Source organism: Mustela putorius, unplaced genomic scaffold, assembly GCF_011764305.1.
Source record: "Mustela putorius furo isolate JIRA1106 unplaced genomic scaffold, ASM1176430v1.1 tig00000868_pilon_pilon_pilon, whole genome shotgun sequence".
In the NCBI taxonomy this organism is placed as follows: domain Eukaryota; kingdom Metazoa; phylum Chordata; class Mammalia; order Carnivora; family Mustelidae; genus Mustela; species Mustela putorius.
Window position 1 is genome coordinate 3570437 of NW_025421502.1, and position 22950 is coordinate 3593386.

At 42.5% G+C, this 22950-nt stretch overlaps 1 protein-coding gene across 4 annotated transcripts in view; it reads right to left on the reverse strand.

Annotated features, from left to right (window-relative positions):
• The window catches only part of ALPK1 (alpha kinase 1), a 120286-nt gene that overhangs the window by 16194 nt on the left and 81142 nt on the right, over positions 1 to 22950 (reverse strand). For all 4 annotated transcript variants that reach the window (XM_045085534.1, XM_045085535.1, XM_004748054.3 and 1 more), the window contains exons 5-8: positions 11884 to 12082; positions 3487 to 3546; positions 2097 to 2183; positions 576 to 652 (exon numbers count right to left, since the gene is read on the reverse strand). In XM_045085534.1, coding sequence (XP_044941469.1) covers positions 576 to 652; positions 2097 to 2183; positions 3487 to 3546; positions 11884 to 12082 — 423 coding nt within the window. The remainder of the gene's footprint in view (positions 1 to 575; positions 653 to 2096; positions 2184 to 3486; positions 3547 to 11883; positions 12083 to 22950) is intronic.

Consider the following 22950-nt stretch of genomic DNA (forward strand, 5'->3'; position numbering starts at 1 on the left):
TTCTGTCTGTGTCGTAAACGGACTGTAGGCAGCGGCACTGCTGATTACAGCTCAGGGAAATGAGATGGCCCATTGCTCCAGTTAACAAGGAAAACATTCCCACAGACGCACAGAGAAGGAAAACATCAAGTAGGAAAGCCAGTGTTGCCTCTCGAATTCTTAGATAAAGATGCCCCAGGGACAAATGGAGCATGGAATGGAAGCCTGTCCAGTGACTCAAGGAAAATGACTTTACATATAAGCAACGTGGCCACCCCAACTTTGCTGTGGAATCAGGGAAAGGCTAAGTCCATGCTCAAATAAAGAGATGAATGGGTCATAGAAATAAATAGATAGATAGATAGAAAGAAATGAATGCAGAAACTCTAAATACATGCCAGGAGTCTAGCTGTGAGTGGGGGCAGGGCAAGACACAAGAGGAAGGTAACCAAATGTCCCTGGTCCTATTCCCTTGCAGAATCAATAAAAACAGAACCAATAAACTTGACAAATGATACACTGAATTGTGCCATAAAGGAGATAGTCACCCAAAGACAAATGTAGGAAAAGAAAGAAATAAGCACTAGATACATCACCTTTCTATCTGGCTGGGGAAGTGTCAAATATCCTATGATGGAGGTCCAGATTAGCTCTGCTGCTTCATACCACATCCCTGGAAAAAGAGGGGAGACGGGACAAACTGCCAGTATCTGTGTATTATGAAAGAAAATACCTTTGATGAATGGACACTGGGGAGGGTACGTGCTATAAGTGCTGTGAATTCTGTAAGACTGATGAATCATAGACCTGTACCCCTGAAACAAATAATACATCATATGTTAATAATAAAAAAAAGAAAATACCTTTGAAAATTAATACAGAAAGAAGACTCATTGGCTCCTGTTAGGAAAACTTGAGATTGAATTATATTGATAGCAATCAGCAGATAACAATCTGTTGGAAAAACTGCAACCTATATTTCCAGTTAGTTTAATACAGATAATTCTTCCCTTTCACAGAGAAACAGTAAAAATTATAAATTATATCTATAATTTTTACTGTTGATTTTATGTATATAAAATCAATTCCATTATTTATAAGAAAACTAATTACTATTCTATGTTAAAAATTTTCAAACACTTGGAGTGCCTGGGTGGCTCAGTCATTAACTGTCTGCTTTCAGCTCAGGTCATGATCCCAGGGTCCTGGACTGAGCCCCGCATTGGGCTTCCTGCTCAGCAAGAAGCCTGTTTCTCCCTCTCCACTCCCCCTGCTTGTGTTGCCTCTCTTGCTGTGTCTATCTCTGTCAAATAAATAAAATCTTCAAAAAATTTATTTTTTTCAAACACTTTAGTTTGCAAATTTATTTGAGCACCTGCAGCTCCTTCTTATTCTTCCTTTTTGATGTTTTTTTAAAGTCTTCTGCATTTAGGTGAGGAAAGAGCTTTGGGATAGGCTAAGAAGCCCACAGGGCTCCCAGGGGCTCCTTCCTCCCTCCTAGCAAATCTCCTTCCCTCCTCTCTCCAGCCCATAGCAGAGCTTCTGCCCTGTGCCCCTCCCTCCTCAGACCCCTCCTTGAGACCACACCCCCAATCCCCCATGGTCAGGTTCCTCTGTCTGTGGGGACAGTGCTAGTAGCCCTCTCCTGGACTATTGGCAGAGTGCTCAGGCTTGCTGGGCTCTAAACAGCAGGGGAGCGGCCATGCATTTTAAAGCACAGTTAGCATTCTATAAATTTTGTTTGACAAGCTCAGGAATGCCCTTGGAGGAATGAATGAGTAAGGTGTCAGGGTGGTGTAGAATAAGGTGTCACTCTAGCACATGGAGGCCCATAGAACTGAAAACCAGGGGCCAGAAATAACACGGAGAACCCTACGGCTCACATCACATTATACAACTACGTATTTCTTGAACAAAACTCAACAGAAAATATTTTGTTCTATTAATGTTCATAACACTCCTGGGATCTTAAATGTCATTTTCTTCTCAATAAGGAAACTCAGCAAAGTGGGGATTAGCAATGGTAACCAGATACATGAAGAAAATTCCACGGTAAACTCTCGCAGCAGCCTTTTTGTAAATGAGACCCGAGAGGTTCGAATGTTTGATGACCCTACCTAGCTTTTGCAGAATTTGCCCTCTGATCTGTATGCAGACTGACTGCACCAGGGTCTTGTCACTTTCATTTCTGTACAGCCAGGTACCTACGACAAAAGAGAGGAAAAAAATAAAAATAAATAAACATATTTATTTATTATTTTTATTTATTTATTATATGTATTTAACTTATTAAATAAACAAATATATTTATATTTTAGATAGATAGATAGATATAGATAGATAGATAGATAGATAGTTTTAGCTTTGAGTGATCAAGGAAATAGCCTGGTGAAATGAAAGTATTTTCACAGAAGCCGTCATGAGCACATGCGATCCAGATTCGAGAGATGATCTTTTCTCTGCATTTAGGGAAAGGTCCCAGGTCCTGGTTGTAACCTATAAGGCTTCACTGAAATGAACTCCTGTCTGGTCTCCAACTCTCCCAACTGACTATGTCCTGCCACACTGACTTTGTTTGTGTGCCGTATCATGGGGGCTGTCTCTTGCTGTTACCTCTGCCTGGGGTCTGCTTCCCTCTGGTTCCTGGGGAGGCCAGCTCCTCCTTCCAGTCCACTCAAAATTGGTTTGGAGGTCGAGACTGATGGCTGCACATGCACTCCGAGGAGGTATGAAAAGGTTTTGTATTCATATAAGGAGCCTTTCTGAAGAGAGCAGGCAGGCACCCAAGCTGGTCCATTGGACGTGGTACAGAGAGGTGAGTGGCTTTGGTTTTTATTGTGATTAGGGTGTGGGGGGCTGGGGTTAAAATCTCCCACAAGCTATGCTTGGTTTACTGATGAGTTGGTTTAAAACAAACCAAAAAACAACACCCCCACATGCCAGCCTGCCCAGTTGTGGGACAACAGGGTTGAGCATAGGCTGGGGCCTGAAAACTGTCAGTGGTCAAACACCAAAAATAGAGTCGAATTCATTATTACACCCTCCTTGGTTCTGTGTCACATCACCTTCTCTGTTTTCTCCCCAGCTTTTAATCCCAGTGTGTGTGAGGGGGAGGGGGGTATGTGTGTGTGTGTGTGGTGTGGAAGATGGGAAGTATGCATACCATAGGTTAGTGATGGTGGCCACAAATGAGGGGTGTATGGCCCATATCTGTATTCCAAAGTGTCTCCCCACTGGAAATGCAAGAAGCGTGGGAACCTTGGATCCAGGCACACTGGGATTAAAAGTCTACTGGAAGTTTTGTTCAACTTAGTGGGAAACTTGTTGAATTTAATGCCCAGAAATTTATGCAAGATATCTGAAGGTTTAAATGATTTGTTACCCAACTTCCAGGTAGTTCTGGAGATGTCTAATGTACAGTAACTATGAGGTCATTCAGTTCCTTTTAAACTAGAGCTCCGGCAGGACTGCAGGTGACAGTCGTCGTAAGGTAGGAAAGCACCTTACCTGTCGCTCCATTGTTGCTTATTAGACTGCTCAGGATATACTCTGCTTTTAGAAGTTTCCCTGAAAAAGAAGCAACCAAATGCTACACAATTAGTTCTGAACACATGCCTTCAATACTACTAGTAGTTTATGCTTTAAGATAAACACATTATAACAGGGAACATAACCTGTCTTGGAAACATTCTATTTTAACATTTTAAGTCAGGAGTGACGGGATGGCTGTTAGTTAAGTGATGGGCTCTTGATTTCGGCTCAGGTCATGATCTCAGGGTCGTGAGATGGAGCCCAGCGTTAGTCTCCCTGTTCAGCAGGGAGTCTGCTGTAGATTCTCCCTCTCCCTCTGCCCCTCCCCTGCTCTCTCTCTAGAATAAATAAATAAATATTTTTTTAAAATAAAAATAAAATTTAAAATCAATAACTACGTCATACACTAAAGTGAACAGAAAGGATGAGGTTTCCAGGAACTGGTAAGGTGGGAAATTGTACAGTATCTGAAATGGCAATTCGATTTACACACACTCGTACACATATACACTCATTCATATAGAATAAGGTTTGGGAAGTAAAGGCAAACCCTTGTAAAATGTTATGTCTTCTTTTTGTGGATGACTTTGAAAGAAACGAAAGAAAGAAAAGAAAGAACGAATGAAGGAGAGAAAGAGAAGGAAAGGAATGAGGGAAGGAAAGGAAAAGAAAAGCACATTCTGAAATCATGACTTCTTGTCTGATTAAAATTTGTTCATACCAAAGTGTTTAGAAAGAGAGCAATAACATAAAATACTTGTGTAAATGAATTTTACAAAAAAAAAATTTCTTCGTCTCCTCCTCCTTCTTTTTAATTTACTCGGCAGGGAGAGACACAGCTAGAGAGGGAACGCAAGCAGGGGGAGTGAGAGAGGGAGCAGCAGGCTTCCCGCCGAGCAGGGAGCCAGATGCAGGGCTGGATCCCAGGACCCTGGGATCATGACATGAGCTGAAGGCAGACGCTTAATGACTGAGTCACCAGGCATCCGGATATCTTTCTTCTTAAAAGTTATATTTTCTAATTAGGTTTTTAAAAAGGATTTATTTATTTACTTGAAAGAGAGAGAGAGAGTGCACATGAGCAGGGGAAGGCTGAGAAGAGTGAGAATCTTTAGCCGACTCCCCACTGAGTGGGGAGCCCTCACCTAGGGCTTGATTCCAGGACCCTGAGATTACAACCTGAGTGGAAATCAAGACTCGGTTGCTTTACTAACTAAGTCACCCAGGTGTCCCTCTAATTAGGTTTTGCTGATAGCTAAGGGTGGATATTTTTAAAAATATATTGATTCATTATCACCAAACTTGCTGAATGTCTTAATTCTAATCATCTGTGTATTTCTTGAAGTTTTCTATGTGGGCAATCGTACTTTCTAAAAATCCTAATTAACTGTGTTTACTCATTTCGAATCTTTGTAGCTCTTATTTCTTTTTCTTTTTTCATTGCATCGGGAGGACTTCTTGGTCAGTATCAAATAGAAGTGATAACAAGATATATTTTTTTCTTTACTTGATTTTTAAAAGGAACATTTCTAGTTTTTCATCAGTAGTTTTGCCAAGGTTTTTGAATGCTTCCTTTTACTTGGTTAAGAAGTCTCCTCTTGTGCAGCTACCAGCTGATGGCCGTTCAGCTCCAAATTCACCCTTCATTGCCTGCTTTGCAATAATGGGAATGGACCTTGTAAATAGTTCTCCTTTGTCAGCTTTTTCATTAGAGGGTGTGGAGAGATACCACAAGGGGAAGCTGCTTCTCTTCCTGATTTAGTGTGCAGTTCTTGCCGGGCTCCCGCAGTGTGTGTCACTTCTCCAGTGCCTGCCCCGCACCGCGTTCCTGGCTTTTCCTGTGCCTGAGTCCTCCAACACAGGTGGCTTCCCCAGCGCTTTGCTCCTCAGTGTGCGAGGTCAACAGTGCCCAGTGGCCAGCAGCTTCCTGCAGCATCCTCTCAGGTGACTTCGCAGTGGAGTGGGGCCAGGGAAGGACCTCCCCCTGAATGTTCCTTCCTGGCATTCCATAAAGGCAGCTGTGCGGTGAGTTCCAGAGTGCGTCTCTGTGGGTGGCTTCCCCCAGAATACAAGAAGGTGGATTTCCGGGGAGTTCTGCTGGCATGGAACCTCCTTGACTTCTCTGCCGTCCTGTGAGCCATGGCTGTGCCTTCTCCAGCAAGATCTGGATCATAGTCCCGGTATGCCTGGCTGTGGGGTTCGGAAATTTTTCTTATTCTCTCAGTACAAGGGATAGCGGCTGCTCCTTATAACTGCTTATCCTGTATTCTTCAGAGTTCTCTTTACCACTTAATAGTAATCACTCATCAATCCCCTGACATAGCTAATTACTCTTTATATTAAACTCTCCTTGTTCAAATTACTGTGTTGTTTCTGTTTCCTGAGTAGAACCTGACCAAGAACATCTCCAACTCTAGTTTATATTTTCAACCTGAACAAGATGAAAATTTTGTAAAACACTTTTTACATCAATTTCAGTGAACACATAGTTTTCTTGTTTATTCGGTCCAAGAGGTAAACTGAATGAATCAGTTATTACATTATTATTGTTGTTGTTATTGTTATTATTATTGTTATTTAGTAAGCTCTACCCACAAAGGGGCTTGAATGCATGACTGCGAGATCAAGAGTCACTTGTTTGCTCTACCAACTGAGCTAGCCAAGTACCCTTGAATGAATCAACTTTTAAATAATCAACCTTTCTTATACATCTGGAATAAGCCTTCCTTGCCTGTACTGTATTATCATTAACTTAATACAATGTTGGTCAATTTGATAATAGTATAAGATTTTTTGCATCTGATGAATTATTTAAGTGATACTACTATAAAATTTCCTTTTATTTTTATCTTAATTAGTTTGCATTTGCATTTACAAATTCTTTATTTATCATTGCTTTTTGAATCTCCTCTTCCAGCCTTATTGATTCAACTTTTTCTTTAACAAAATACATTCGTTAATGTGTGTGTGTGTGTGTGTGAGAGAGAGAGAGAGAGAGAGAGAGAGAGAGAGAGAGAGACTGGGAGAAAAATGTCTTGAGAATAATAAATACTTTTAGTCTTTGTCTGAAAATGTCTATTTCATCCTTACTTTTGAATGATAACTTTGCTGAGTATAAAATTCTAGGTTGAAAGCTATTTCCTCTCAAAAAAAATTTTTTTTTTGGTAGATTCCATTGCTTTCTGGACTCTGTTGTTCCTGGTAAAATGCTTTATGTGAGTCTAAATATAGTTCCCATTTACATAATCTGTCTTTTCTCTCTGTTTCCTTTAAGATTTTCTCACTGTTTGATTTTCTGTAGTTTCACCACACCATGTCTAGGTGACTTTAAAAAAAAAAAAAGTTTGCTCAAGATTGGATTCACCTCTTCAATGCAAAGACCTGTTTTTCTCCAATTTCAGTCAGTCCTCTCAGAAGTCCTATTATACTTATGTGTTTTTTTCATTCTATTCTCCAAGTTTTAAGATTCCTCTTTCATATTTCCATCCACCTATCTCTATATGCTTCATTCTCAGTATTTTCCTTAAATATAATTTCCAATGCCATCACTCTCTCTCCTTCTGTTAGATCTGCTGCAGGAATGCATTTCAGGATGGTCAGTTAGGGGGTTAGAATACCTGAGAAACTGGCCCAGAATTATCTTTATTGGAAGGCTGTTAGCACTCATCTGTAACAGGTGGGCACATATTTAGAATCTTTGAATCGCCCCTTTAAAAAATTATTTATTTATTTTTAAAGCTTTTATTTCTTTACTTGAGAGAGAGAGAGTGAGCCCACACATGAGAGAGCACAAGTGGGGGGGGGGCAGAGGGAGAGGGAGAAGCAGGCTCCCTGCTGAGCAGGGAGCCTTACATGGGACTTGATCCCAGGACCCCAGAATCATGAATTAAGCTGAAAGTAGACACTTAATCAACTGAGCCACCCAGATGCCTCCTCTTTTTTCTTTCTTTCTCTCTTTCTTTCTTTCTTCTCTTTCTTTTCCTTTCCTTTTTTCTCTCTTTCTCTCTTTCTTTCTTTCAAGATTTTATTTATTTATTCATTTGAGAGAGAAAGAGCAAGAGCAGGGGGAGGGGCAGAGGAAGAAGGACAAGCAGACTCTGCACTGAGTGGAGGGGCTCTGCTTGAGGCTCGATTCCACACCTCTGAAATCATGACCTGAGCTGAAATCGAGTTAGATGCTTAACTGGCAGAGCTACCCAGACCGCCCTGGAGAGTACTTTGCTAGTCAAGCAAGGTCTGGAAAACAGCAGCATCAGTGTTGTCTGGGAGCTGATTAGAAATGTTGAATCTGAGGCTCTGCCACATACCTACTGAATTAGGATCTGCACATTTTTAAAAAGAGATTTATTTATTTTAGAGAGACTGAGAGAGAGGGAGTACACATGTGCATGAGGTGGGGGGGGGGGCAGGGCAGAGGGAGAGAGAGAGAATCCTCAAGCAGACTCCCTGAGGAGTGTGAAGCCCAATGTAGGATTCCATCCTGGCACCCTGAGATCATGACGGCTCAGGTCCTACGTACAACTACTGAGCCACCCAGGTGCACTGGGTGTGCATTTTTAACAAGATATTCCAAGGGTTGATGAAGTTTGGGAAGTACTGCTATAACGAGACTTTTTTTTTTTTAGGTTTTATTTATTTAAATACTCTCTATACCCAATGTGGGGCTTGAACTCACACCCCCCAGATTAAGAGCCATCTGACCGAGTCAGCTATTTGTGACTTTTCATCACTGGTCTGAGATGAGATTAAGTGAAAAATGGAGAGTGGGCGTTTAGTAATTTTTATATCTTTTGCCCAAGTAATTTTATGACTCTTCAATCTAATAATAAATACATTGGACTTAACAGTTGTATGTATTTTTGTTATTATTTCATTTTACTAATGACCTATTTTATTGGATTCACTCAGTTTAAGGAGTTTGTTTGGCAGCTGCTATCTGTATTGGCACTTGAAATTCGAGAAGCATAGCCACCAACTAGGAGAGCCGCTGGATGTTTGGCTCTCTCTAGCCTTCCTCATGTGGTTACATTCTTGTGGCCTGCAGGTACAAAAGAGGAACTGAGACGCTGTGCTTGCTTTTAAGCAATTCCCTATTAATTACTAAACTTTCTGACAACCACACTGCTTTTTAATTTCAATTGCTGTTTTCTAAAATTTCTTTTTTTTAAAGATTTATTTATTTATTTTAGAGAATATGCACATGTGATTGAGGGGAGGGGCAGGGGGAGAGAATGAATCTCAAGCAGACTCGCCACTGAGCGTGGAGCCCGACAAGGGGTTCAATCTCATGACCCTGAGATCATGACCTGAGCAGAAACCAAGAGTCAGCCACTTCACTGACTGAGTTGCCTGTATCTTTAAATTTCTGAAAAGTCTCTTTAGTTCTTTTTCAAAGGGTGAATTCATTTTCTTTTCCTGTTACATTCCATTCTTCAAACATACTGTTTTTTAAGCTGTATGAGTCTTTCAGGTTGTTCTATTTTTATGTTTTGTTTTGGAGGGCCATTTTTCCTATTTGTTGTACATACTGTTCTTCTCTCACATGTTTCATTTCCTTTTGTTGCTTATACGGTTTCACCAAGGGCATCTTCAGCAAGGATTATTGTCCTGTGGGATTCCTATGCCCTTGGAGTGTGGATGTTTCTCTGGAATATAGTTCCATACTTGATATTCTGCTGGGCCCCAAAAATGTCAGTGCTGAACTAGTTTTTTGTTAATTATTTGGAGGGATTCCCGCCCTTGTGGATAGAGTAAATTCAGACTCTTCACACACATCTGACATAGTCGTGGGGTTTTTTGTTTATTTGGGGAGATTTTTGGGGGGCCTCTACCCCAGAGCTTGGATAGAGAGCAAGCTTCCTTGCCACTTCTCTGCGTAAGCTGGTGGAGCTGGTCAGTCACCTCTCATAGCTGGAATTTAAGAATTCCCACTTTGTGCAAATATTTCACTCCTCATGTAGTCCCGTGGACCTGTCTCTTGCCCCTACATGGGGTTTAAAATGACAATCCCTTCCCTTTGGACCATATCCAAGTGTAAACGCTTCTGCCCAGAGTCATGAGCAGTGGACGACTGTTTTAACTTTGAACACTTTCTACATTTCCAGCACTTAAAAAAAATTTTACAATATCTGTGTAATAGGAGATTATATGCTTGCTTAATCCTCCATGTGAAAGAACTAAAAATTTGAACCTTTATCTCTAATTATGGCTTCAAAGGATTATTCTCCTTGCTGGGCAGGCCCAGGATGTCCTCTGTTGTGTATGAAATCCATGCTGAATGCCCCGACCTTAGGCGTGTGTTTTGGGGTAGATACCAGGAAGGGCTGAGTCAAAGGGGCAACAGTGCGACTGTGCTATCCCCTCATATTACCTTCATTCCTCTTCCTTATTTCTCATAATACCATATCGTCCTCTCATTTCTCTATCCCAAGAGTCCCAAATGCTGAGAATGGAGACCTCTTCTCCTATTACTTTCTTTATCAGGACACCACCGCTGCTCTCAGCCCTCGTCTTTCTCTTACTGTATGGGGAAGCCCAAGAGTTGTTTGGGAGGGGGCGAGTGGCACAGTCAGTTGAGCATCTGATTTGATGTTGGCTCACGTCGTGATCTCAGCGTTGTGAGATCGAGCCCTGCATTAAGCTCTGAGCTCAGCGTGGAGTCTGCTTGAGTTTTTCTCTCCCCTTAACTGCCACTATTGCGCGCACTCTCTCTCTCTCTGTCTAAAGTAAATTAGAAAAATAAAAGAGTTGTTTGGGGGAGAAGTTCACAAAAATCACTTAACTCTGAGGCTGTGTTCATTTTCTTGTGGCTCTTTTGGTAGTATCTTTGAGGAAAAGACAACCCAACCGCTGGGGACTAAGATTTCGGATTTTATCTTAGACATAGGCTACGTAGTAGCAGAGGAGCATACGGCTCATGAGGATATCTAGGCTTAGTTGTTATCACATTTACAAGCATGAGAGAAACAACACAACAGACAAGTGAAAAGATCAGTTTGGCTGTGCAAAAAAGCAAAGCTATCAACACCCACTTACCGCTTGACCTTAATTTCCATGTCACACTATAGCAAATCCATATATCATAAAATAGGCCACATCGACTCTATTGCAAGTTCTAACTGAAGAGAGCCAATGCTAGAACTCTGCCTGCGCACGCCTGGCCTCCATTCTGTTCTCCCTCCAGAGCACCCGGCACACACACCATGACCATCTGATGCCATCCAAAAGAAGATGACTTGTCAGGTTTCCCTCCTACCCCAAACAGTATAAACTCCGAACACTGTAAAATGTCCGAAATCAGGGATATCGGAAGGAAGAAAGTTTTCCCAAGTTCAACTCTGTCCCTGCGGTTACTCTAGAAAAGTAATAAACACGGACACAATTTATGCACAGCTGCAAGAACTTGAAAGTGAATGAAGTTGGGCTTTTGAAAAGTAAACCTTCACAAGCCCATTTCCCTCATGCCCTTTTATCTCTGTCCCTCTCTGCATCCAACAATTGTCCCATTTAGTATAGTCAGTACAGTTCCTTTTCAAAGGAAATGGAGTAAAGATATTTTAACCCCTTGAAGACCAGACTTATAAAATCGATTTTAAAAAACGAGCCAGTCCTGTTTCTGGGAAGGGCAGATTTGCCTTCTACTTTTGTCCTGTATTCTTTCACTCTTAGAAATGAGGACGGCAGGCTACACATTTCTCAACCTCACGGTTATCAGTAATTTAAATAATTCAAAAATTCTATAGAAGTAAACGTCACTGTAATACATAGCAGGCCCTTTCTCCCTCCAGCCCCCCTCTACAGTACTTCCTAAGTTAGAATGTCAGCCTCATTTTTCATTTCATTCAAAGTGACAGAAGGAAAAAAAAAAAAAGATACTTTAGGGCCTAATCAGGTACTGTACCGGTGTCCCCAGTGATGGAAAAAACCCTCGGATTACTTCGGTGGGTTTGTCAGCTCTATTGTCAGCATAGTCAAGTGGCTGGAGACAGGAGAACTAAGAGAAAATAGTCGAATTTTAATCTGCTTTTTAAAGGCTCTTGGTCAGAAGTATAGCAATTCAGATACCCCTGTTTGAAAGCAGCAGGACAGATTTGTTAGAAGACAAAAGCTCCAATTAGTATTTTCCACACCCTTTCACAATTTTCTCTACCGCTTTTGGCTCTGAAACCCTTTATGCCAGGCCCTTTGTGCCGGCAGGAGGCGGGTGGAAGGGCACTCGGAGGCCGGGGGCGGGGAGAGCCCGCCGCTTGCAGAGCCCGCCCGCCCGGTGCCCGCCGGAGTCAGGGAGCCCCGGAGGGAAGGCGAGCCCCCGGCCGGCCGGCCCCGGGGCGCCGGGCTGGGGGCGGGGGGTGGGGGCGCGGGAGGGGAGCCCACCTGAGTTGACCGAGAGTCGGGCCTGGCGGATGACCACCTGCGGGGCGATGGGCGTGGCGGGCCGCAGCTTGTGGAGCCCCTTGGCGACCTGCAGGAGTTCGCCCGAGACGTCGAGCTCGTACAGGAAGCGGTCGCTTAAGAACACGATGGCAGCGGCGGTGGCACAGTCGCGGGCCAGGATGGAGGCTTTCAGGGACGCCTGCGGGGACATCCCGGGACGTGACGAACCGCACGGAGGCCGCGCCCCGCACGAGAGGGCCGCCCGGGGACCAAGCTTAGTCTTCTAGGTTTTTGTGTTTCTTTCCTTTTCCTTTCTCCTTGCTTGCTTGCTGGCTTGCTTCCTCCCTTCCTTTTCTTTCCTCCCCTTTTCTGTCCTTCAGTCAAACCAAGAACAACAAAACCTAGACCTAGGGGAAGAAGCCTACTTTACTGGGCCGCTGAACGGAAAGGAAAAAAAAAAAATAAATAAGGAAAACCCAAGTCAATTGTGAGATACAACCTTTCCTTCATTTCGTTTTCCCCACTACTTTTCTAAAACTCTACAAGTGATAAATGCATATTTCCTGTCATTAGAAAATTCAAACAACATAAGGTAAAAATGAAAAGTGCCCCTTAGTCTCCTCCTCTTTACCTCTTTACCTGACTCTTTCCTCCTCCCCAATCTCATTCTCATTCTTCCTCATCATGATTTCAGGGCGATCCTTCTAGAAACTTCTACCCTCTTGTGTTTATTTAGACATTAATTGGTTCCCTGTCTTGGCTTGCTCTCTCCCCCTTTCCCTCTTTTTCCCTCTCATAAATGAGATTACACTAGACCTATTGTCATGCTGGTTGCTTCTTTCAGTCATCTTAGCGTCTAGAAGAACGTTATGCATCAGTTCATAACACTCTGCTTCACTTGCTGCCTACATTTTAATTAAGAAGAAATACAGAATTTTAGGAAATATTTTAAATTTATCTTGTATTTAGTGAATGAATGAAACAAGAAAAAGTAGAAAACAGGCATGGGATGAAATTGTAACATAGAGTGAGAAGTAGAGATAAGCAAGGCAGACTTGAATGGGAAAACATCATCTTTTGATCTCCAAGGTGTTATACTCAAGATGTTCAAAGTCATGGAGCCAATGGCACAAATGAGCTTCCCACTCGGTAGTACTTGCTCCATTTGCTAAAGTAAATCAAGCAGTGCTTTCTGGGCATATTGGTTCACATGGGAAGCCCAAGAAAGCACTGCTCATATTCCTAGCACAATGTTACTACATAGAGCACTGCTTTCTTCACTACGTAATCCTAAGTACTAACAATTATTGAGTAAAACTAGATGTGGGGCATGGTGCTAAGTGCATTACATGTACTAATTCACTCACTCTTTACAACAATCCTAAGAGGCAGATTCTATTAATACCCCCATTTTACAGATGGGAAACCTGAGACTCATAGAGGTTAAGTAACATGGCCACCATCACATGATCCGTGACTAAGAGGGGAGATTTGTACACAGGAAGTCTAGGTCCAAATCCCACATGTTGAAGTCCCGTGTTGTACCGACTTTATTTTAGGAAAACAGGAATTGGATATCAATTATCTGATACTTGCAGTAATGCCAGTAAATACCAAATACGTAATCAGTCTTGTTACAGTTGCTGGTCTGAGCATTATTTACTTTATGGAACTGAAACTAAAAGACAATGTATTCAAATTGGTAGAGAGCAACCTCTGCTTTTCAAAATCTGCCTGGCACTGTTCTTTTCGGTTTTAATTTGATACTTGTGTATCTCTGAGTAAAACTGGCCTAAACTTTTATATTTGGCCCATTCCAGAGTTCTATCGATGGTGCTGATAGCAGAATTTGAGGTTTGGTATACTTGTGTGCTGTCTATAGCACTGTCGGTAGAACATAACATATATTTATAGGTTTCCATCCATCAGGCAATGCCTACCAATAACCACCACAATAACCCCTCTATTTTCACAGAGATGCTTTCTTAACTCGTTAAGACTTTTAAGCGATCACTGTGTTTATTAAGTCTAGAAAGTGATCATTTGCATTTGTATTTATCCTTTTGTTCAAACTGATCACTATTCTCATTGTGATAGAGATGCCAATTATTAAGGCGGGGGTGGGGGTGGAGGGTGGGGATAGTTCTTCTCTCTTCTTGGTGTTTCCTTCCTTGTGAAGGGAGCTGGCTTACTGTAGCACTCCTGGTCTCTACTTCTTTACTCACTCTGCCCCAGGGGAGGTGGAATGACTAATATGTCTGGTAAATTTGGGAAGAAGAAACTGGCATGTCTGGCTTAGCTCTTCTCTTTTTTTCTTTGGGGTTGGGGTGTCTCAGGGAAACAGGATACTCTGCTTTTGTGTATCAAAAGTCTTATCTAGAAAGCCACACTATATGTGGGGTTCTGCTTGCCCTTATAATCCCCGTGACTGAATGGAGGTGTCTACATAATTCTGGGATTCAGCTAGCAGACCTCCTGTGGTCTAATAATGAAGCTGTATCTTTCAATTTTGCCTTTATCAGAATTAATGGTAATGTTTAACCTCTTGTCTGCTAACTCTTGATATATTTCTCAATTTGCTCAGAATCCAGGAGGAAAAGAATCCTAGATCCTCTCTAAGATCCCAAAGTTAATTATGGCCTAATATGTAATAATGTAATAATCCTTTCTAAGGAAAACTGAGCTGCCCACAGTTACTGCTTTTGAAACTGGCATGTATTTTGCTACTTGACCTTGACCTTGACTCCATTTCCCTACCCCACCACCAGCTCAAAGCTAAACTCAGATCCCCGGTCTCAAGACTCTATGGCCTCGCTTGAAAAAAATGAACTTTAAAATCTGAACTAAAAAATATAGAAAGAATGGTAGGGTAGAGAGAAGCAAAAAAATAGAATGTAGCTAAGTCACCCTTATGGGCAACCGCAGACTGAAGATGGAAGAATGATGGCTCTGAATCCAAATGCACCTGTCATGAGTGCCATTCTTAGAGTTCCAGGCCCCCTTGATTGTTCTGTTATGCTTTCATAATAATGTACACCCTATTTTGAGAATTTGCTTGAGTGAACCTTTGTTCCTTCCAATCAAAAAAAAAAAAAAAAAACAACAACAACAAAAACTAAAACTGAAGTGTTCAAAACTTCTATTGAGAATTGTCAAATTTTAAAATAAGAACTAGTCAGTCAATTGACATTCATAAACTGTAAATTCAAATGGAAAGGAAAATTTATGGTTTTATGTATGTCTGGCTCTGTTCACCGAGGCTGGTCTCTGGTCAAGAGTCCTTCCTATGCTAAATACACATGACACAGTACTTCAGTTTGCAACCTCAGCTGTTATCTGCAGAACTTGTAGTCTCTTCCACTACTAGGCTTCCTAAAACTTGTGCTCGGAAAGAGCAATGCTACTGCTGTCACCCTGTTCGTTGTGACCCTGTATCTTGCAGGGTTCTCAGCAAACCACAGTGAGTTCCCTCTCTTTCAGGTTGCTCTTTGTGTGATGGTCAGTTCTGCTCTCCCTTCTCACAGGTGCCCCACTTCAGTTTCTGGGTAACCATATACCTACTTGGGATGCAATGCTTAGTTAGTGACAGGCTATTTTCCAGAGGTGATTCTCAATCCTTACCTCTCTGATAAAAATGGTTTCCTTATTGTAGCACCATCTAGTTCATGAAAAACATTCACAGACATTATCACATTTAAATTTATAGTAATTAAATTTATAGTAAAATTTATAGTAACTATAACATCTAAGTAAGGTAAGGAGACTGAAGTTGAGAGGCTAAGTGACTTGCCAAATTTACAAAGCCCAAGGGGTGCCTGGTTGGCTCAGTGGGTAAAAGCCTGTGCCTTTAGCTCAGATCATGATCCCAGGATTCTGGGATCGAGCCCCCACACTGGGCTCTCTGTTCAGCAGGGAGCCTGTTCCCCCCCCCCCCCCCCGCCTACTTGTGATCTCTGTCTGTCAAGTAAATAAAATCTTTAAAAAAAATTTTTACAGGGGCGCCTGGGTGGCGCAGTGGGCTAAGCCTCTACCTTCAGTTAGGGTCATGATCCCAGGGTCCTGGGATCCAGCCCCCGCATGGGGCTCTCTGCTCAGCAGGGAGCCTGCTTCCTCCTCTCTCTCTGCCTGCCTCTCTGCCTACTTGTGATCTCTGTCTGTCAAGTAAATAAAATCTTAAAAAAAAAAAATTTACAAAGCCCAAAGGGTCAGGGTCAGGCAGGAACGCAACTCTGTATCTTTTAAAGTAAATTTTCTTATTGTGGTAAACAATGCATAACATAAAATTTACCATCCTCACCATTTTCAAGTGTACAGTTCAGTAGTGTTTAGTATATTGCTGTGGAATAGATCTCAGAACTTTTCCTTCTTGCGAATATGGAAGTCTTTCCCGGTCAGACAACTCCCTTGCCCCACCACAACCCAGCCCCTGGCAATTACCATTTTACTTTTTATTTCTATGACTTTGATTATTATAGGTAGTTCAAGTAAGTGGAATCAGATAGTATTTGTCTTTTTGTGACTGTGTCTTTTTTGTGATAATTTAGCATAGTGTCCTCAAGGTTCATCCAGGCTGTAGCATGTGACAACATTTCCTTCCTTTTTTAAAGCTGAATTATTCCATTGTATGTATATGCCAAACTTTGTTTATCCATTCATCTGTTGATGGACATTTGGGTTGCTCTAACCTGTTGGCTATTGTGAATAGTGCTGCTAAGGACATGCACATGACAATATCTCTTCAAGATCTTGCTTCCAATTATTGTGGCTATATATCCAGGAGTGAAATATATGGATCATAGTGTAATTCTAGTTTCAAATTTTTTTTTTTTTTTTTAGGAAGCTCCAGACTGTCTTCCTTAGAGAAGGAATTTTACAATCCCAACAGTGAACAGGGTTCCAACTTCTCCATATCCTTGGCCAACACTTGAGGGGCACAAGTGTATTAAGGGTCAATTTTCTTCCACTTTCTCCCTATGGTCTGATCAAGGTGATTTTGCTCAGTGACTAATCTGGGCATAGAAAGCTGGGTCTCTGGAGCAAGGGCTAAACTTGTCACTCACTGAATCCGAGCTGTTTCTAAAGAAACCATATCCTTTATTATGATGAGCAAATTCTGAAAGGGACAAAAAAAATTGAAAAGAACATTCTTCTTATGGATTTAAAAGTAAAGGAACAAAAAGAAAACTTTATAGGAGATGGCCTTTAATTTCAGTGTTTTGAAATTCTCTAGTAAAAGTTGGTACCATGAGAGCAAATGATGAGTTGGTGATTACCTGGAAATTATACCCACAAACATTCTTCACACTGAGCTGCAAAGACATTTTGCAAGTTCAGTGGAAACTTCTATGAGGTGGTCTTCCTGACTTGAGATGATTGAGGTTCTAGGTGTCTGGGTAGGCCAAGGGGGCCGGAGTTCACAGAGAGGGCTGCACAAAGCGAGAAGTCCAGAGATCTGAAGAGGGTTTCTTGGATTTTCGGCAGAGCTCATGCATGGAAAGACACCACCCAAAGCTGGAGAAAGAACCACCTGAAAGGATTAGTGGAAACAGTCCCCAGGCTTCATGTAGGACTTGAATTTCCACCAACAAGAAAGGAAAATCTTGTTGTTCACATGGCATGGGGTAGAGTATTCCAAAAGGCATCACTTCAATGGTGAGACAAAATCAGAAGAAGGTGGCTCTTGGGCCACTCTAAAAGTTTAGAAGCAAGCTTGAAAGAGATCAAACAATTTCTTAACTTGATTGAGTCCCAAAACAAAGCTCAAGGCTATTTATAGGCTCACAGAGTACCCACCATCCTATGTGGTGAAATTCACAATGTCTGGCATCCAGTCAAAAATTACCAGGCATGAAAAGAAGCCCATATTGCAGAGAAAAATAAATCAACAGAAGCTGACCTCAAAATGAGTTATTATAACTGTATTTCATCAGTTCCAGAAGATAGAGTAAAAGGTGGAATTAAAAACATGGGAGGGAGATGTAAAAATGATTCAAATCCAACGTGTAGAGACTAAAGAATACATCGTGTCAGAAAGGAAAACACAGATATCTGAGTTTGTTTCCTAGCTGCCATTCGTTTGCCATGGCAAGTTACTTAAACTCTCCGACTCTCAATGGTTTCATCTGTGAAATGTGGATAATGTCTATTTGCAGTGCTGTTTTGGATTAGAGGAAATGTGAGTTGAGTGCTCAGCGCAGGGTGGGTTGCTTAATAAATGACAGGGAGCCCGGTGGGAGGAAATAGGGAAAAGAAGTCAGTTCATACATTCCTACTCTCCTGCACGACAAAATCTCAAGAAAAGACAGGCTCTGGAAATAAATGTCAGTGGACTTTTCAATAGAGTAGAAAGAAAATAATAGATCATGTGTATAACCTCTATAAGGCTTATTTCAGAAAATGGCTCAGCCTCTAATTTCTTCTACGCTCTTTCTTCTCTCCACCAACTCTGAGGAGCGATGTTACTAGAAACTGAGAAAGAAGAAGGAAAATGAGCAGGCTTTATGGCAGTTGGTGAGGGAAAGCTGGTTCCTGAAAGGGGGTCCTCTCAGCACGTGCGAGTTGCTTTTGGCTGTCGCCAATGGAGGAATCCCTCCCCGAGCACCTGTAAACTGATGCTGCAAACACCCTATTCTATATCCTGCATGAACACGCCATATATTTGAGCAGAGAACATTGCCTAATCTATTTTTCCCCCTTCTACTCTTAATAGATTGGAGCACAAAAGCCTGAGAGAGGGTGACCTGCCAGACAAAGGCCCTTTGAGTTCCTTGGAAAAGTAGACTTGGAGGAGGATGGAAGGAATCCAAGTGGCCCTATTATTTCCACTTGCACTAATTAGACATTTTTCTGTCAGCTATTGAGCACTGCTGAGAGGCCAAACTCGCTGAATTCATTTCTAAAGTGTTTACAGAAGTTTGCATCTGTTTGTGTCTCTTCAGGAGGAAAATAAGCACTTCAATAGCATTGTGGAAAATCTAAACGAAGCATCCTATTCTGGAGGACCTGGCATCCCCACAGCTGCATAATTTAACTCCGCTCAGTGCCGAACCTCTCCTCGCATCTCTCTCCAAAACCTAACGATGCAAAATGCGGAGAAGTCAACTCAGGAGAATCTTTTCTTTCTTGCCATTGTCTTCTCTCTCCCTCTTTTGAAACAGCGGCCTGCTGTGCTCTACATACAGATCGAGGTGGGTATCATTCCTGCGGCCCCTCTCTCGCGTTCCTACCAGCCCTCTGAGAAATTAATACCCACTTTCATTTGCTGCCAAGTGAGGGGATAGTAAATTCCTCCGCAGCAACGCAGAATACATCACCATCCTGGGAATCTCCCCCAAATGTACACCCGGGGAGCACTCTGACTTCAGAAGGAGGGAAAGAAAGGAGGCCAGAGTGTGTGGCAGGGAAGGACACTCAAAGAGAGTTTCCCTACGTGGCAAAATGCGCCTGGGTTATGCACAATTAGATTAACATGAAAGAGAGTCCCTCCCCCCACCCCCACTCCCCCAAAAAAGAAAGAAAAAGAAAACAACACAAAAACCCTAACCCAAAGCCTACGTGGGCAGTGCCTTTGAAATGCATATTGGTCTACATGGAATTTGATTCAGGAGTCTTTTGTTTGGGTTTGTAGGCCTATGACTGACCTGCCATCACAGAGGACTCAAAAATATGATCTTCTTAGACAATCTCGCAGCAACAGAGTTTTAGTGTTGGAATCAACACAGGATAACTCCAGAAAAAAAACAAAACCAAACCAAACCCGAGCAGGGATTCTATCCCTGTGTCTTCTCTCAGCCTGACGGTAAAGGCTGTCAGATTGCCCACATGGCCACCAAACTGTGTTTTTCTTGTCGACTGATCATGTTGTGATACAATATATGGGTGTAGATGAGAGAGTGTCTGGATTTCTAGAGACAGGCCTGCGCGCGCGTGCGCAACAACCCCACAGTTGTTTTCTCACATCTGCTTCAGAATGGAAATACGGGGTTCTAATTGAGTTTATGGCACAAAGGGAACTTCATGGCTAGAAAGCTGAGTCAGGTGGTAAAGGAATTAAACTCCACAATGAGATTTCAATACACAGATGATTGAAAAAATGCTAAAGAGCCTTTGCTAAGGGCTTTCGCTGAACAGCAGCAAGGAAAAGTGTGTGCCGTTTTCATGGTTCCTTGCATTAGTGTTAGCCCCTCCCGATGCCGAGCATCAAGTTTGGGTCCCAGCTATGGGTTCAAAGCCGGATGCGTTCTCGGCAATGACAATGGCAGCTGTTCTCTAGGGGGGCTGGGTGAGGGGACTCAGAACTGAAGCCATCTGGCATTGCAATTGGCAGGAACAGTGTAAAGGGAAATTATTGTTGCATAGCAAATTGGGAGGTTGGAAGAAGGCAGGGGAGAGTGGGGGGTGATGTCCTGAGGTGAGGAATTAGCAGAATAAACAGACGAGAAGTGGTGATGCCTGCATAGTTATACATCAGCAATAAAAGCAGAGTTAAGAGGAGAAGCCATGGAACTGGACTACTCAAGGTCAATGGAAGACCACGCATGCCCTGCTCTGTATTCATCCACCCACTGAAATGTGGAGAGGGAGGAAGAGAACAAAACTTGAACTTTCCTCAGGTTTATGCCGAAGGCCGGCTAACATTTCGTCAGCCCTTCTTTGTTTTACCAGTGGAACATGCAGATTCAAACCCTTTTGGAAAATAGTTGGGTATCTTTTTCTTTATATACCTAAAGATAACGTTTCAATCATCTCTACCTGCTTTTCATTCTCTCTCTCTCTCAGATCTACCATAGATGGAGTTGGCTATCTTTTAAAAGAAAAAGAAAGCAGTGTCAAAAGAGAGAACCACCTCTCCAGGATCCTGTGAATCTCATCGTCCCTGGGAGCCAGGGACCCGCATGCCTTAGGCTCTTTCAGGTTGCTATGGCCACCATGACTCCAGTCATCCTTGGTCATTTCAACGTCTACATCGATGATTTCTTCAGGACCCCGGTCTCTCTGGCCACAGCCTCCGTACCTCAGGGATCTTGTTCTACACCCAGCCTTAGTCCCTATGACTCCCATAGTCAGAAACACCCTAGAACTTGCCATTTTGGCAGCAACACAGTCTGAATCTCAACTTGACCACTTGACTCTCTGAGCTTTCTCTTGTCTTCTAGCTGCCTTTCTCAGGAGGTCAACTCCAACAATTCTGTCACCTTATAGGGACAACCACGTAATCCATTGACCCTACTATTTTTTGCTATGCTACCAGTCTCTTCACGTTCTCGCTCGATTCTTTAAATTCCCATAGTGCAGAAATATAGGAACTTTTAAAAAACCATTCTTGACTCCTTTGTCACTTTCTGCTTCTGTCTTGTTTGTTTGGAAATTCCAATCATATTTATTGTTAAGGGAAAATGTTGGCCTCACATTAAAATCAGTTGGACTTTAAAAAGCTCAGATGTCCAGATGGCACCCCAGACCAGTTAAATTGGACTCTCTGCAAGCGTACCCAGCCATCGGTTTCTTTTAATATCCGCAGGTGATTCCAAAGTGCAGGTGTAGCTGCAAACCCCCGGGGCTATCCTGTTAGCCTTTCCCCATCCCTCATTTCCTCCTTTCCACTAAAGAGGGAATGAACTATCTAACGGAAGGGGTATCCCTGCCTCAGACCTTCCTCTCCCATCTTTTCTTTTTTTGTTTTTTAAAAAATTTTATTTATTTGAGAAAGAGTGCATGCGCATGAGAAAGAGAGAGAGAGAGAGAGAGAACTTATCCGCCCACTGTCTGAATACCTAAGGCTACATTCTCCTGTCCGTTTTAGAATCATGAAGATTGCTCTTCTGTATCTATCTTTCAGATGGTTCTGAACACAGAAGGTGATGATGAATATTATTTATTGTCATTGACAATCCCCGTATTATATCTCCTTCTCTGCCTAACCCAAGCTTCGGCCCAAGCAACTGAATGTGGCTGGAGAAAAACACACAACCGCGACACTTTAAATTTATGGCCATAACTTTAAGTTGGCTTTCAGCACAGTCCAACAGTCCAGCTACGCTCACACTTTCTGCTCTCTTCTTTTTTTCTTTTGATTTTTTATTCCTCAAAAAAGCTTTTTTTTTTTTTAGCTTTCTGACTCTGTGCTTGTACCTTCATGGCTTTCACAGCGATTTTCTGTTCCTTGGTAAGGAAAGCGCGCTTGTCACAAACACACTTGGCACACATGGAACCACCGTAGGCCCTGCTGACGTGTTTCTTTGTTTTAGACAACCTCATAAGCACTTTTTTTTTTTTTTAAAGATTTTATTTATTTATTTGACAGAGAGAAATCACAAGTAGACGGAGGGGCAGGCAGAGAGAGAGAGGAGGAAGCAGGCTTCCTGCTGAGCAGAGAGCCCAATGCGGGACTCGATCCCAGGACCCTGAGATCATGACCTGAGCCGAAGGCAGCGGCCTAACCCACTGAGCCACCCAGGCGCCCTCATAAGCACTTTCTATCTCACCACACAAACTCCTCGAAGTCGGCCTGGGCACACATCACACACAGATTTTGGTGCTTTCCCAACCTTCTTGGTACAAAGGCAAATGATCCTGTTGCCATGGGTTCAGGGCAGTCTAGTTTTGTTAGAGGCTGTATTGTGGGACAGCTTACGAGAGTAGGTCAAATGCTGGACCATTCTGAATGCTCATGGACACCATCCCCCTTTCTGTTCTCTTCTCAAGCTTCCACACTTTCCCGGACAGCCTGGCTTCTTATTTCACTGAGCAAACAGTTAATGAGAAGCAACCTTCCTCATCCTCTTACCCAGATCTACCAGCCCTCTTGCTGTGAAGCCCATGTTCCCACCTATACTCCGGCAGGTTTAAGGTCAACCTCCCACTCAGTTCTATCCTTTCCTCTTTGCTTAAGGACACTCCCTGTAAACACCCCATTTCTCTTTCTGCATCATTCATTTCCTCATCTCTACTACATCATTCTCCTCGATATATAAAACTAGCATCTTCCATCTTTGAAGAAATTTTTCTTTATCCACACAGCTTTGCCTTTGTCTGTTCAGGATGTTGCCGTAACGTAAAATGCCATGC